This window comes from Erinaceus europaeus, chromosome 20, assembly GCF_950295315.1.
Source record: "Erinaceus europaeus chromosome 20, mEriEur2.1, whole genome shotgun sequence".
Lineage (NCBI taxonomy): Eukaryota > Metazoa > Chordata > Mammalia > Eulipotyphla > Erinaceidae > Erinaceus > Erinaceus europaeus.
Genome location: NC_080181.1, coordinates 55,893,637 through 55,909,185, shown reverse-complemented (window position 1 = coordinate 55,909,185; position 15,549 = coordinate 55,893,637). Strand labels below are relative to the sequence as shown.

Genomic DNA, 15,549 nt, shown 5'->3' with positions numbered 1-15,549 from the left:
ATAATGGTTATGTAAAGAAACTCATGCCCGAGGCTCCAAAGTCCCAGGTTCAATCCTCTGCACCACCATAAGCCAGAGCTAAGCAGAGCTCTGGTAAAAGAAAACAAAATCTTAGCAGAGCACTACTCAGCTCTGGCTTATGGTAGTGTGAGGGATTGAACCTGGAACTTAAGAACCTCAGCCACACAGGTCTTTAAAACAGTTATTTGTTTATGAGAGTGAGAGAATCAGACATCACTCTGGTACATGTGCTGCTGGGGATTGAACTCAGGAACTCATGCCTGAGAGTCCCAACACTATCCACTGCATCACCTCCCAGACCACATGAAAGTCTTTTATACAACTATTATGCTGTTGTTAAAATTTGCTCATTCACTTTTGTGATCTCTTACCTTGACTAATGTAGAAGCTTCCTGTTTCTGAGTGGGGCTGGCTCTCTGTTGAGTCCACAGGAACCTCAGCTCCAGGGCTGGCTAGGGAGGTAGTTAAATAGGACAGGACACTCAGCAGGGTGGCAGCACTGGAGAGTGCTCCCTGCTGCCCGGAGCCCTAGCAAAGGATATGGCAAGCTCCTTTGGGCACACTACCATCCTCGGGAGAGCCATGTGCGTCAATGGGAAGAAGCCCTGCACAATAAAATGGGCTTAGTGTCCTATAGCAACTTCCAGAAGGAAGAGAACACTGTGGCTGAAGCACCCAGAACAGGTGAGGATGGACTTGGTTAGAAGTGAGGTGAGGATGTGAGTGGTATCTTCAGCATATTCTGTATTTTGGGACTTTATCCATGACATCATGGATGCCAGGGGCCCAGAGAAAGCATTACCATCTGATTTGTACATTTCAAATGTCACCTGATTACAGTACACTGAAGGCAGTAAGCCCAAGGAGGAGACAGGGCCGCAGTGGTTGCAATGTGAGGCTATAGCTTCGGGCCGTGAAGGGAAATGCCCTTCATGCAAGAAGAGGGCAGGGTAAAGCCCCAGAGGCAGAGGAGTACAGGCAATTCCGTAGGAGTAGGAGGTGGTCTGGTGGTCTGGTCATAAAATCTGACGGTCTTTTCAATTAATATTCTAATGGGCTGGGGAACTAGCACAGTGGTCATGCAAAGACTTCCATGCCTGAGGCTCTTGAGTTTTCAGGTCCAACCCCAGCACCACCATAAGCCAGAGCTGAGCAGTGCTCTGCTTAAAATACTAATGATGATAATGATAATAATGAATTATAACGTTCTATAGCCATTTCCCATATAGCTACATACTCGTCATAAATGTCTGTTTAAAAACTGACTCAACAACTTGGCGCAAAGCACAAGGACGGGCAGGAGGATCCCGGTTCGAGCCCCCGGCTCCCCACCTGCAGGGGAGTCGCTTCCCAGGCGGTGAAGCAGGTCTGCAGGTGTCTGTCTTTCTCTCCCCCTCTCTGTCTGCCCCTCCTCTCTCCATTTCTGTCTGTCCTATCCAACAACAATGACAACATCAACAATAATAGTTACAACAACAAGGGCAACAAAAAGAAAATATTAAAAAATCTTTAAAAAAAAAATAAATGGACTCAACAATAGCTATCTTTGTCAACTCTCAGAGAACGCGGTCCTTGTTTCCGAAAGCCTTGTCAGTTGTACGTCACCCGCCGGCCGCCTTCCCCACCCGTTTGGTGTAACGCATCTGAGCAGCGTGTCTGCGGACCGCACCTCGGCACAGGGCGCGTGTGCAGGGCCCCGCGCATCTCTGCGATGCGGTGTGGGTCGAGCTGCACAGGCCGGAACTGGGCTCGGTCACCGCCTCCGGGAAGCCTCCGCCATGACGCTCCCGCCCAGAGGCCGGACGATGGGCGACAGGCTCCCGGGGCGCTGGGTCTAAGTTTCCGGGGGGGACTGTTGGCGCCGCACCCACCGGAAGTGCTCTTGTTGTGGCGGAAGAAGCTGCTCTCCGGAACTGTGGGTGCTGACGGCGGCGGGACGGACTGGCCACGATGATCCTAGCCATTCTGGTTTTCAACAACCACGGAAAGCCGCGCCTGGTGCGCTTCTACCAGCATTTCGTGAGTGTCCCCGGCCCGGGCCTGGAGGCCCCGTGGTGCTCGTGGGCCGCTCGCTGACCGCCAGGACCCTCAGCCTTGCCACTCGCTTCCCCGGGGACCGTCGTCCTCTGTCACCTGCTTCCCCGGGGACCGTCGATCGCTGCCCCCTGACCCCCACCTGGGGCTCCTCTGTCCCCTGCCCCCCCCGGGACCCCACCTGGGGCTCCTCTGTCCCCTGCCCCCCCCCGGGACCCCACCTGGGGCTCCTCTGTCCCCTGCCCCCCCCCGGGACCCTCACCTGGGGCTCCTCTGTCCCCTGCCCCCCCCCGACCCTCACCTGGGGCTCCTCTGTCCCCTGCCCCCCCGACCCTCACCTGGGGCTCCTCTGTCCCCTGCCCCCCTCCCGGGACCCCACCCGGGGCTCCTCTGTCACCTGTCCCCCACCTGGGGCTCTTCTGCCCCGTCCCCCCTCCCTACCCGGGGATCCTCCATGACTTGCACCCCTGGGCCCCTCGCCCCTGTCAAAGGCTTCAGCTGCAAAGGCTTCAGCTTCAGCAGTGTGTGGGCACAGTCTCCTCCGGGTCGCTTTGGCTCCAGCGGGGACAGCCTGCCGGGCGGGGAGTGGAGGCCCTTTGCCAGCAGGCCGAGCCGGGGCCACCTAGTGCTGCTGTGACTGGGAGCTCCGGAAATGTCTGTTAGCTGCCCCCACGCCCCGCCCCAAGCTGGCTGTGCACTCCAGCATCTGTTGGCGAGTTAACAAAGCTCTCCTGGCCTTCACCTGTTCTCTTACTAGATAAGCACTTTCAGGGGTTTTCCTCTTTTTTTATTTAATTATTTATTTTATTTATTCCCTTTTGTCGCCCTTGTTGTTTTCTTGTTGTAGTTATTATTGTTGTTGTTATTGATGCCGTCCTTCTTGGATAGGACAGAGAGAAATGGAGAGAGGAGGGTAAGACAGAGATGGGGAGAGAAAGACAGACAGCTGCAGACCTGCTTCACTGCCTGTGAAGCGACTCCCCTGCAGGTGGGGAGCCGGGGGCTCGAACCGGGATCCTTCTGCCGGTCCTTGTGCTTTGTGCCACGTGCACTTAACCTACTGCGCTACAGCCTGACCCCTGTATTTTTACATTTTTTTGTACTATTTTTTTATTGGGGAATTAAAGTTTTACATTCAACAGTAAGCACAATAGTTTGTACATGCATAACATTCCCCAGAGTCCCATATAACAATACAACCCCCACTAGGTCCTCTGAATCCTTCTTGGACCTGTATTCTCCCCACCCACCCAACCTGGATCTTTCAATTGCTATAATGTTCTCAAAGTTAATCTGTGATGTAGCATATATCAGTTCTTTTTTTTTAATTTATTTATAAAATGGAAATATTAACAAGACCATAGGATAAGAGGGGTACAACTCCACACAGTCCCCACCACCAGAACATGTATCCCATTCCCTCCCTTGAAAGTTTTCCTATTCTCTATCCCTCTGGAAGCATGGACCCAGGATCATTATGGGGTACAGAAGATGGAAGGTCTGGCTTCTATAATTGCTTCTCTGCTGAACGTGGGAGGTCTTTCTTTTTTATTGGCAAAGAGCATTGCGCTGTTTGGCTAGACCATAGATTGGTTATCTTTCCCCCCCCCCCCATGGTGTGTGCGCGTGTGTTTTTAAATATTTATTTTCATTTACCAGGGCACTGCTCAGCTCTGGCCTATGGTAGTGCGGGGGATTGACCTGGGACTTCGGATGACAGTCTCTTTGCATAAACATGACGCTATCTACCCCTGCCCAGATTGGTTATCTATTGGTGTTTTTCCCTGTGGTTCTTGTAAACAATGTCATGGGCATTCGTGTATAATTTTGTGTGTGGGCACATGTTTTCATGTTCATAGCCTGGAAGGAAGCTGCTGGGTCACATGACAGCTTTATGGTAAGCATTTCTGAGGAAATGCAAAACTAATATCCAGAGTGACTGCCCCACTTTATAGCACCATCAGCAATGTGTGGGAGTTCTGATTTTTCCCATCTCTGCATTTATCAGGGGTTGCATTTTTATTGAATGTGAGTGGGTTTCTCACTGTGGTCTCAGTTTCATTTTCAGTTTCCCTAATGATTAATGATGTTGATTCACTTTTTCTGTCCTTATTAACACATATCTTTGGAAAACAGGTTTTTGTTTGTTTGTTTGTGAGAGCCAGATGACCTTGTTAAGTGAACATTAACTTGAAATCCGGAGAATATTAAAAGATACACAGGATTAGTAAGATTTTGGGAACATGTAAGGCTTTTTGTTAAACTAGACATTCGGTAGCCTTAGCATTTCATACCAATAATCACTGACACTGCCTCTGCCTCCTGGGGTCACATAAGAGACTTTGACTTGAAAGGTGTTTTTGTTGGTTTGAAAAGTACTGGTGCATGGCATGCCTTGCATTTCAGAATACACAAGATTTAATACTTTATAGCACCCTGGCATCCTTGAACCCTGTGGATTCTTGAAAAGGAAACCCAGAAAGAAGTGACTGATGTACCTGAACTTACAGAAACCAGTAATTGACTTTCCCCTCCATTGCTGGGGCTTCACTACTCTGTGTCAACTTTTTCAAACAGAGAGGGAATGAGAGGAGAGACACAACACCACCAACGTTTTCTCCAGGGTAGTGGAATGTCCAGCTATCACCACAGTCAAACCAATTAGCTAATTTTGATTCATCTTTTCAGTAAATACAGACAGCTACTCTACCCAACTTGGCAAAGTTGTGAAAAGTAATGTCAAGTCTACTTGTTATGCCTGAGAGAGTAGCCTACTGTTTACACCTGAGCTGTGTAGTGCTCTGGTTACAAAAGAAAGAAGAAGAATAAATTTCTCTAGTTACATTTCCCTGTTTCCCCTCTATTTATTTTAAATAATTAATCATTTCAAAGCTAAATTCAATGCTGTAGAAAGGAAAGGAGTAACATTACATGAATCTATTTTCTTTTTCTTTTTAAAAAATATTTATTTATTCCCTTTTGTTGCCCTAGTTGGTTTATTGTTGTAGTTATTATTGTCGTCATTGTTGGATAGGACAGAGAGAAATGGAGAGAGGAGGGGAAGACAGAGAGGAGGAGATAAAGATAGACACCTGCAGACCTGCTTCACTGCCTGGGAAGCGACTCCCCTGCAGGTGGGGAGCCGGGGGCTCGAACCGGGATCCTTACTCTGGTCCTTGCTTTACGCCATGTGCGCTTAACCCGCTGTGCTACCACCCGACTCCCTTCCTTTTCTTTTTAAAGAATTGCCTATTTATTTATAAGAGAGCGAGAACCAGAGCATCACTATGGCACATGCAATGTGGAGAGCCAAATATGAAGCTTCACACCTAAGAATCCAATGCTTTATCCACATTGCTACCTCTGGGGCCTCAACTTTACTTTTTGACTCTTAGAGCAATTACAACTTGAAGGGTTTTGTTTTTCAGGTTTTGTTTTTTTGTAGCTTTGCTAGTCAGAGTATAGTCCGGCAGCACTGATATGATAGCTTTTAGAAACAGTCTCAGGACTTACCCAGACACACTGAACTGGAACTGCACCTAACAGTATTGTAGTGATTCAATGCGCGGGAAGATTCAGAAGCTCTGAATGATAGCTTTTAATTACTTTTGTCTTAATGACTCCTTCTCCTTCTATGTGTTTAACTATACTTATTATAAACTCCATACACATAAATGTCACTAAAGTAACTTTTGTTTTCCTCCAGAGTTATCGTTATGGCTCTGTGCCTGCACTACGAATCCACTGTTTCTGTGGCCATTTTATTGTATTTTATTTTTATTTTGGATAAGACAGAGAAATTGAGAGGAGGGGAAGAGAAGGAGAAGGACACCTGCAGACCTGCTTCACTGCTTGTGAAGCAACCCCCTGCAGTTGGGGAGCTGGGAGCTCGAACAGGGATCCTTGCACAGGTCCCTGCCCTTCATGCTGTGTGCACTTAACTCTGTGCTCCACAGCTCAGCCCCTTAAAGTAACTCATTAAGAGATTCCTCCACTTAGCCAAGGAGGTCGTACAGTAAATAAAGATTGGACTTTCAAGTGTGGACTCTTGGCATCACATGCCAGAGGGATGCCCTGGTTCTCTCTCTCTCTACTCCACATAAATAAATAAATCTTTAAAAAGTGAGAGGTGTGGTCCGGGAGGTGGCACAGTGGAGAGTCATCGGACTCTCAAGCATGAGGTCTTGAGTTCAATCCCTGGTAGCACATGTATCAAAGTGATGTCTGGCTCTTTCTCTCTCCTCCTATGTTTCTCATTAACAAATAAATAAAAAGTTTTTTTAAAAAAGTGAGAGGTTCCTGGGAGTGAACACACTGCAGTGCCACAAGGACCCAGGCTCAAGCCTCCAGCCCCCAGCTGCAGGGGGAAGCTTCACATGTGTGAAGCAGGGCTGCAGGCATCTTCCTCCCTCCCTCTCTGTCTCCTTCCACTTCAGTTTCTCTGTCTCTATACATAAATGAATAATTTTTTAAATGAGAGGTTCCTTCACAATTGAGCTTTATCACTTGTAGTAAGTGAATAACAAGTGAAAGAGAATTGTAGTTCTGCAACTAAAATTCTTATCTGTAGCTAGAACTTTTCTCAGCAATGCATGCTGGTGACAAACACAGCATCTTACACATGAGACCTAATTCCTGGTAGTAAGTGTTTAAGATGGTAAACTTTTTTTTTTTTTTTTTAAATATGGAACGCTTCACGAATTTGCGTGTCATCCTTGCGCAGAGGCCATGCTAATCTTCTCTGTATCGTTCCAATTTTAGTATATGTGCTGCCGAAGCGAGCACGATGGTAAACTTTTTAAAAATGGTAAGATTTTGAACTTTTTTTTTTTTTTTTGCCTTCAGGGTTATTGCTAGGGCTCTGCCAGCACCCTGAATCCACTGCTCCTGGCAGCCATTTTTTCCATGTTACTGGATAGAACAGAGAAAAATCGAGAGGGGGTGGAGAGAGAGAGGGCAGGGGTAGATAGCATAATGGTTATGCAAAGAGACTCTTATGCCTGAGGCTCTGAAGTCCCAGGCTCAATCCCCTGCACCACCATAAGCCAGAGCTGAGTAGTGCTCTTCTTCTTCTAGCGTTTGCCCTTCTTCTGTAGCCAGTCAACAGCGTCAGGTTGAGCCTGATGTAAGGTTTCGAGACCTCCTTTGAATCTGGAGAGGTGGCAGTCGTTGACTATGTGGGTCATAGTCTGTCTGGAGCCGCAGGGGCAGTTCGGGTCGTCTCTGGCTCCCCAGCGATGGAACATAGCGGCGCACCGGCCATGGCCTGTTCGATAGCGATTGAGGAGGGCCCGATCATAACGTGCTAGGTCAAAGCCGGGTGGACGCTTGCAGGGGTCTGCGATGAGGTGTTTGTTCTTGACCTCAGCTGACTGCCAACTCTGTTTCCAAGAGTCTGGAACAGAGAAGTTCAGTGTAGGCGTAGGGGACCGGATTGGATGATGAGACGTCAAGCGTTGGACAGGGTGGGCGAAGATATCCGCGTAGATTGGCAGGTCCGGTCGAGCGTAGACGTGGGAAATGAACTTAGATGATGCCGCATCCCGACGAATATCTGGCGGGGTGATGTTGCTAAGAACTGGCAGCCATGGAACCGGGGTGGAATGGATGGTTCCAGAAATTATCCTCATGGAGGAATATAATTTGGAATCGACCAAGTGGACATGGGGGCTACGGAACCATACTGGGGCACAGTATTCTGCAGTGGAATAGCATAATGCCAGAGAGGATGATCGTAGTGTGGAAGCGCTCGCGCCCCATGAGGAGCTGGCCAGTCTTGCAATGATGTGATTCCTCACACCCACCTTTGCTGCAGGTAATAAAATAGAACAAGAGGGAGAGAGACAGACACTTTAAGACCTGCTTCACAGGCGGAGGGTAGATAGCATAATGGTTATGCAAAGAGACTCTTGTGCCTGAGGCTCCAAAGTCCCAGGTTCAGTCCCCTGCACCACCATAAGCCAGAGCTGAGTAGTGCTCTGGTTAAAAAAGAACAAAACAAAAAACCTGCTTTACCACTTGTGCCGCTCCCCCCCTGCAGGTAGGGAGCTGGGGACTTGAACCAGTATTCTTGAGCAGGTCCTTGTACTTTGTGCTATATGCACTTAACCCAGCCCCCAGACTTTGAACTTTTAATTTCATAAAGTAGTTTGTTTACTTCTTTTTTTAAAATTTCTTTATTGGGGGATTAATGTTTTACATTCAACAGTAAATAGTTTGTACATGCATAACATTGGTCAGTTTTCCACATAACAATACAATCTGCTTACTTCTTAACAAGAGAAAACAGAGCATTACTCTGGAATGAGATACTAGGAGTTGAACTTGTGACTTCATGTTTGCAACTTCCTGGACCACTTAAAAAACTTAAAAAAGAAAAAGTAGAGGCTCTGAAGTCCCAGGTTCAATCCCCCGCACCAACATAAGCCAGAACCAAGCAGTGCTCTAATAGTATGTGATTTTTTCTTTTCCCTTTCCTGCCAAGGCTACGCTAGGGCTTTATGTCTACATAATTCTACTTCTCTTTAATTTAATTTAATTTTTTTTTTTATTTTTTACCTGAGCAATGGGCAGCTCTGGCTTGTGGTGTGAGGCATTGAACTTGGGACTTTGGAGCCTCAGGCATGAAAGTCTCTGCATCATAATTCTACTTCTCCACTCCAGTTTCTTTTTTTCCTGTCAATCTCAGAGACGGGGGGGGGGGGGGGGAGCAAGGCAGAGAGAGAGAGAAAGAGAGAGAGAGAAGGAGAAACACCACCATTCCTGAAGCTTCCCCTTGGTGATATTGTGGCATTCCTATGTGCTATCAGGGACTCCACAGCGTGAGCTCTCTTGACCCATCAGATTACATCTTGACCTTGAGATGTTCGACATGTTGACATATGTTACCTGACAAAATCAGGACTAGACCTTGTGTACAAATTTATTAATTCGGGAGTCGGGTAGGAGCGCAGCGGGTTAAACGCACATGCCGCAAAGCTCAAGGACCAGAGTAAGGATCCTGGTTTGAGCCCACCTGCAAGGGGGTCACTTCACAGGCGGTGAAGCAGGTCTGCAGGTGTCTGCCTTTCTCTCTCACTCTCTGTCTTCCCCTCCTCTCTCCATTTCTCTCTGACCTATCCAATAATGACGACATCAATAACAACAATAACTACAACAACAACAACAAAACACACAATAAGGGCAAGAAAAGGGAAAATAAATATTTTTAAAAAGAATTTATCAATTCTCTTTTCCTTGCTAACTATAAAATAAAAAGCCAACTCACCTATTTGGACAGTGATGACTAATGTATAAATATCTGTCTAATACCTAAATAGAAATGTAAATTCACTTAGCCTAGTTCCCATTTTTTCATAGTCACTTTTTTTTTTTTTTGCCACTCATCATTTCTGTCTCTTTTTTTTTTTAAACTGGCACCCGATATTCAGACTATTCCTAGTACTCCTTCCCTGTCTTTCCCCACTGACAGCACGGCACTTTCTTTTACTCTGTAGCCAGAAGAAATTCAGCAGCAGATTGTTCGGGAAACCTTCCATCTTGTTCTCAAGCGTGATGACAACATCTGTAACTTTTTGGAGAGTGGAAGGTAAACGGTCAGCTTCAGCGGTCTCTCCCTCCATCCCTTGAAGGGGTGGGCCTCCATCAGGATGGCTTCAATGGATACTCAGCTGTCAGGCGTCACCTGACACAATCTGAGTGACTGTACATGGTCTGTTTAGGGAGATGCCTAGTTGTATTTTGAAAATTGTTGAATGACTGTGCTTCAGCTATTACTCATTTAGAGTTTTGGTTCCTAAGAGGGTGGGCAGAATTGCATGTGGCTTTAGCCCCCTTTCCCAGGCTTAGTTGCTATGTATATGATAGAAAAATATCTATTGTTTGTTCTGTCTCTCCCCCCCCCCCTTTTCTTGGACCCATTCTCATTCCTTATCACAGATTTTTCTTTGCTATGTTTTAGGAAGATACAGGCATTTCAATGTTGCCCATTTTCCAGTTTGATAGGTGGCTCTGACTACAAACTGATTTACCGGCATTATGCAACCCTCTACTTTGTGTTTTGTGTGGATTCATCAGAGAGTGAACTTGGGATTTTGGACCTTATCCAGGTAGGTAGCTAAGATGGTGATCCCTTCAGAAAGCTCGCACTGGACTTTGGCCGATTTCTGAATCCTTCTGTACTTGGTTGGTTTTGGTAACAGTTGCCGTCTGTCCACTAGATGGTGCTGTGAGAAAGCGCCAGGAGGTCCCCACTCTTGGACCCCACTGCCTCCTTCTCAGCCCTTTGCTGTCCTTGGCTTTCATGGTCAGTTCTGATCCTAGTCTCCACCTGTGTGTTTTCTCACCAACAACAACCAGTTAACTCAGCTCTTCCCTCACATTTCACTCACTCCGCACCTGGAAATATGCAGGCAGCAATCATAGTGCAGTTGTGTGGCGTGTTCTCTGACATACACAGTGTAGACTAACTTTACTATTTTATTTATTTTATTTTTGAGAGAGATGCAGAGAGAGAGAAACACAAGAGCACTGCTTAGCTCTGGCTTATGGTGGTGTGGGGGATTGAACCTGGGACTTTGGAGCCTCAGGCTTCAGAATCTGTTTGCATAACCATTATGCTATCTCCCCCACCCCTAACTTTATTATTTTTTAAATATGCATTTATGAGAAAGGAAAGAGAGCCAGAGCATCACTTTAGCACACATGGTGCCAGGAATTGAACTAAATCTACTACACTGCCTCCCAGTCTGCTAGATTAATTTTTGAGTGGCTAGTAGAGCTTAGCATAATACTTTACTTACTGGATTCCCAGTTTATTAGTAAAGGTCATATCTCAGGGAAGCCATATGGAAGTGATGCCTAGAACTAGACATGGGAAAAGGCAGTTTCTGTTTCCTCCCTGAGTCTGTGTGTCATCAGAGCCTCGCCAAGGCCCATTCTTGGCTTTTAGTAGAAGCCTTATTGCATAGGCATGATTTTATTACATGTTTAATGATTGATTTAGTCTTTTCTTTTTCCTTCAAGGTTATTCCTGGGGGTTGGTGCCAGTATTACTAACCCACTGCTCCTAGAGGCCATTTTTTCCATTATTATTTTTATAGGATAGGACATAAATTGAGAGAAGAGGGGAAGAGAAGGATAGACACCTGTAGCCCTGCTTCATGACTTGTGAAGCAGTCCCCCTGCAAGTGGGCAGCTGGGGGCTTGAACCAGGATCCTTATGCCGAGTCTTGCTCTTCATACTATGTTTGTTTAATCTGGTGTGCTACTGCCAGGTACCCTCTTTTTTTCTGTTTTAATGTTTTTATTTATTTATTAATAAGAGGGATAGGAGGAGAGATGAAAGAACCAGATCACTCTGGTACACGTGCTGCCAGGAATCGAACTCAGGACCTCATACTTGAGAGTTCAGTACTTTATCCACGGCACCATCTCCCAGACCACCCTAATTGATTCAGTCTCCAACCCTTCCTCTTTCCCCAAGGCCAGGGAAATATAATGGGAAGTTTCAATTTTCTAAAGACATGATTGGTTCCTCCGGCAACCAACCCTTATGCTTAAGAGCTTTCCAAGTCACCTTAACTTGAACAAAAGACACCTTTATCCCTTGGGACAGTCCAACAACTTTAGGAGCTCTGCCAGAAAAGGGGATGAATACCAAATATATATTACTTATTATAAATGATAGCATGTCATGTTTTAATTCTCTTTCTTTCTTTTTTTTTTTTCTTTTTAAGTGGGGGGTTGTTTTGCCACCAGGGTTACTGCTGGGGCTTGATGCCTACATAATAACTCCAACATTCCCACCAGCTATTTTTGTTTGTTTGCTTGTTTTTTTGATTTTGGTTTTGTTTTGTTTTTATTGTCAACAGGGATATCGCTGAGGCTTGGTGCCCGCAGTACAAATTCACTGGAAGCCATTTTTCCTTTAATTGTTTAAATTTTCTGTTTGATGGAGCAGAGAGAAATTGAGAGGGGGAGAGACAAAGACACCTGTAGCACTGCTTCACTGGCAGTAAAGCTTCCCCCTTGCAGGTGGAGACTGAGTGTTTGAACCTGGCCCTTGAATATGCTAATGTTCGTGCGCTACCTGGTATACCACTTCCTGGCCCTGACAATTTATAAGTTATACTCTATTTTCACTTGCAATTCTACTCTAAAGCAAAGCGGCTTGATGTTTTAGTCAGTACAGTCTTGACCCAAACAGTTGTAATTTCTGTTAGCTTTTTTATTTTTTCTTTCAAACTTCCAAAGGGTTTACAAATTATTTTCTTCTAAGTTTTTTTTCTATTTATTTATTAGCTAGAGACAGTCAGAAATCAAGATAGAAGGGGAAGATAAGGAGAGAGACAGAGAGACACCTGCAGCCTTACTTCGCCACTCGCAAAGCTTTCCCCTTAGAGGTGGGAAGTAGGGACTTGAACCTGGGTCCTTGTGCACTGTAACATATGCACTCAACTAGGTGCGCCACCACCTGGCCCCACAAATTCTTCTCGTTACTTTTATGGAAACTGAGATATGTAAGAATTAGTACAATTTCCGGGGCCTCAGACCTGAAGACATACACTTTACCAGTAATCTACCTCCCCAGACTTTAATGGTCTTCTTTTAAATTATTAGAAGAATTATTAAATTATTATAAGCTGCTTCAGTAAAAGCACTCAGTTTGAAGTATGGGTAAAAACCAAACAACAGTTATAGAAAGGAAAATTCTCTACATATAAAATGTAAACCTTAAATATATGACTGTATTTATTTAAGTGAAATTAAAGAAACTGAGTTTAATATACCTAGGGATCATTGGTATATTTGAGTGTGTATTTTCATTTCTGGTACACCAGACTCTTCTAGAAAGTGAGATTCTTCTTATATATGGCAACTGTTTGTTTTTCAAAGGTTTACTTATTGGCAACAGGAGATAGTTCTCTCAGTAGAGCATGTGCCTTGCCATGCCAGGACCCTGCGTTCAAGCCCTGGTACCACATGGGAACACCCTGGACAACACTGGGGGTGTTCCAAGAATGACTAGTACTGGATATACCACCTTGCCCTTTGTTCCTTTTCACCTCTCTCCTCTCTCTAAGTAAAAAGAGGAAAAAGGAGAGTCAGGAAGCTGTACCAGAATATGCTGTGCTGAGGTTGAACCCTGAACCACACATGCAAATTCTGTGGTCTGTTTGTTGAACCATCTCCTCACCACATCTTTAATTTATTTTTTTTAATTTACTCACACCTATAACATTTAGGATACAATTTAAAATGATTAAATGAAAATACTGTGCATCTTACTTATACCTGAAATATTGATAAATGATAAAAGCACTCCAAAAGATTTACCTCTGAAATCATTTAATTTAGATTTGTTTATTTATTTTATTTTATAGTGTGTGTATGTGTGCATGGACACATGCTGAGAGAGAGAGAGAGGGAGAGAGGCTAGAGCATCATTGTAGCATATGTATGTCAGGGTTTGAATTTGGGAACTTATGTCTATAAGCCCAGTACACTACCAGCTATGTAGCTTCCTTGGCCACTGTGAAATAATTTTTAAGTTCTTTCTTAAAAAAATTATTATCTTTATTTTTTTATTGAATAGAGACAGCCAGAAGTCAAGAGGGAAAAAAGGGAGAAAGACAGGGGCCGGGTGGTGGCACACCTGATTGAGTGCACACGTTACAGTGCACAAGGATGCGGGTTCAAGCTCCTGGTCCCCACCTACAGGGGTAAAGCTTCACTAGTGGTGAAGCAGTGCTGCAGGTGTCTCTGTCTCTCTCCCTGTCACCCCCTTCCCTCTCAATTTCTGGCTGTCTCTAACCAATAGACAAAAAAAATTTTAAAGAGAGAGGGAGAAAGAGATACTTGCAACACTGCTTCACCACTCACACAGTTTCCTCCCTGCATGTGCGGACCAGGGGCTCAAACACGGGTCCTTGCACATTGTAACATGTACACGCAACCAGGTGTGCCACCACCCAGCCCTTTTATGTGCTTTCTTCACAGTTGAGTCAGATTGGATATTGAAAGTCAGAAAAAATAAAAGAAAGAACTCAAGACTTAGAATTAGTGGCCAGGGAGGTGGTTCATGAGTAGGACACAGGACTTACATGTGAAATACACTAGGCTTATTGCCAATACCACATATGCCAAGGCTGAGCAGTGTTCTGATCTTTCATAAAAATAAATATTTAAGTTTTTTTAGTCATACTGCTAAAAAATCATGTTCAAGTATATTTTACAGAGTAAATTGACCCTGACCCAGAAACTTCCAAGAAAACATTCAAGGTTACTATTGGTACAAAACTACTAAATAAAAGTCAGTTGAATCGGGAAGTTACAAGACCTGGTTCTTGTTTCTGTCTCCATTAGCAAGCACTGTTGTCTTAAATCTTTAAAATTTGTTGGCCTTGGGGTTTTACTTTGTGTTTTGACTCTTCTGTGTGTTTGTGTGTTTTGATTTGTAAGTATGCCAGATGTTCTCTGCTAGCTCAAATTCTTTCTCTCTGAGGAATACCACATACTAGAAGAATTATTCATTGTGTCTAAATAGTCATTATCTCAAGGATACAAGGCAACTTAAGGAAAAATCCTTGGAGTCTGGTAAAATACTTAAGAGAAATAGTGGGAGCTAGTATAATTGCATCGGTAGATGCTAAGAGATGATTATTCAAATTATATTCCTTTTTAAAAAAAAATTTTTTTTTATTGTCACCAGGGTTATTGCTGGCGTTCAGTGCTAGCACTATGAATCTTCTGCTCCTAGCTGCCATTTTTCCTTTTTTTTTTCTCCTGCTTTTCTGGCCCCTGCATTTTCTTGCTACATTAGCTCACTTTCACTTTCTGTCTCTTAGCCATGATTACTGTTTTGAATAATGATGTTACAAGGTCCTAGAAGAATACATATAAGTGCTCCTTTTTTTTTTTTTTTTCTCTGTTATAAGCTATAGAAGTTGAATTTCATATTAGTTTTTGAAATGCCAAGTCTTTGTGTCAGTACAACCTCACTGCTCCTGGTGAGTTGTTTTTTTTTTTTTTTTTTTCATTATAGTTTCAGATAAAGAGGAAGACCAATAGGCAGTGAGAAATGCGGAGAGATACCACAACACTTCTCATGAAGCTTCCCTCAAATCTGTGTTATTGCTGGGTGGTGAAGTGTGTGCTCTGCTGGGTGCTGCCTCCTAGCCCCTAGAACATGAATTCTAAAAGGACATATACACATAAGGAAAGAGAACAGGAGAGGACATAATAGCAAGGTTTTGTTTTTTTTTTCTCTTTGTTTTTGTTTTTTGTTCTGTTTTGTTTTGTTTTTTAAAGCAAGATAGACTCTGAATGCCTCTAACTGCCTTGGCAAGTCCAAGGAAGCCCAGCAGTAGAGAAGTCTGACAGTCAGCCCACTCCAGCACCCTCCAAAGGCACAGAGCTGGCAGCAGTGTCCCACTGTGATATGGGGTGACATGAAGAAGGAAAGCTGACTAGACGTGCTTAGTCTTAAGTGCT

The 15,549-nt window shown here is 44.5% G+C and overlaps 1 protein-coding gene and 1 non-coding gene across 4 annotated transcripts in view; one reads left to right on the top strand and one right to left on the bottom strand.

The window, feature by feature from the left end:
- The window catches only part of LOC103116654 (AP-3 complex subunit sigma-2), a 47,879-nt gene that overhangs the window by 8,755 nt on the left and 23,575 nt on the right, over positions 1-15,549 (top strand). Inside the window, exons 1-3 of one of the 3 annotated variants that reach the window (XM_060179429.1) lie at positions 1,884-2,040; positions 9,552-9,643; positions 10,052-10,163. In XM_060179429.1, coding sequence (XP_060035412.1) covers positions 1,972-2,040; positions 9,552-9,643; positions 10,052-10,163 — 273 coding nt within the window. In that variant the 5' untranslated portion in view covers positions 1,884-1,971. Of the gene's footprint in view, positions 1-1,883; positions 2,041-9,551; positions 9,644-10,051; positions 10,164-15,549 lie in introns of those variants that run through there. The other 2 variants (XM_060179430.1, XM_060179433.1) reach the window with 2 other exon arrangements.
- On the bottom strand, positions 6,734-6,840 carry LOC132535205 (U6 spliceosomal RNA). Its single transcript, XR_009546974.1, has one exon. It is a non-coding gene; the product is annotated as a U6 spliceosomal RNA (small nuclear RNA).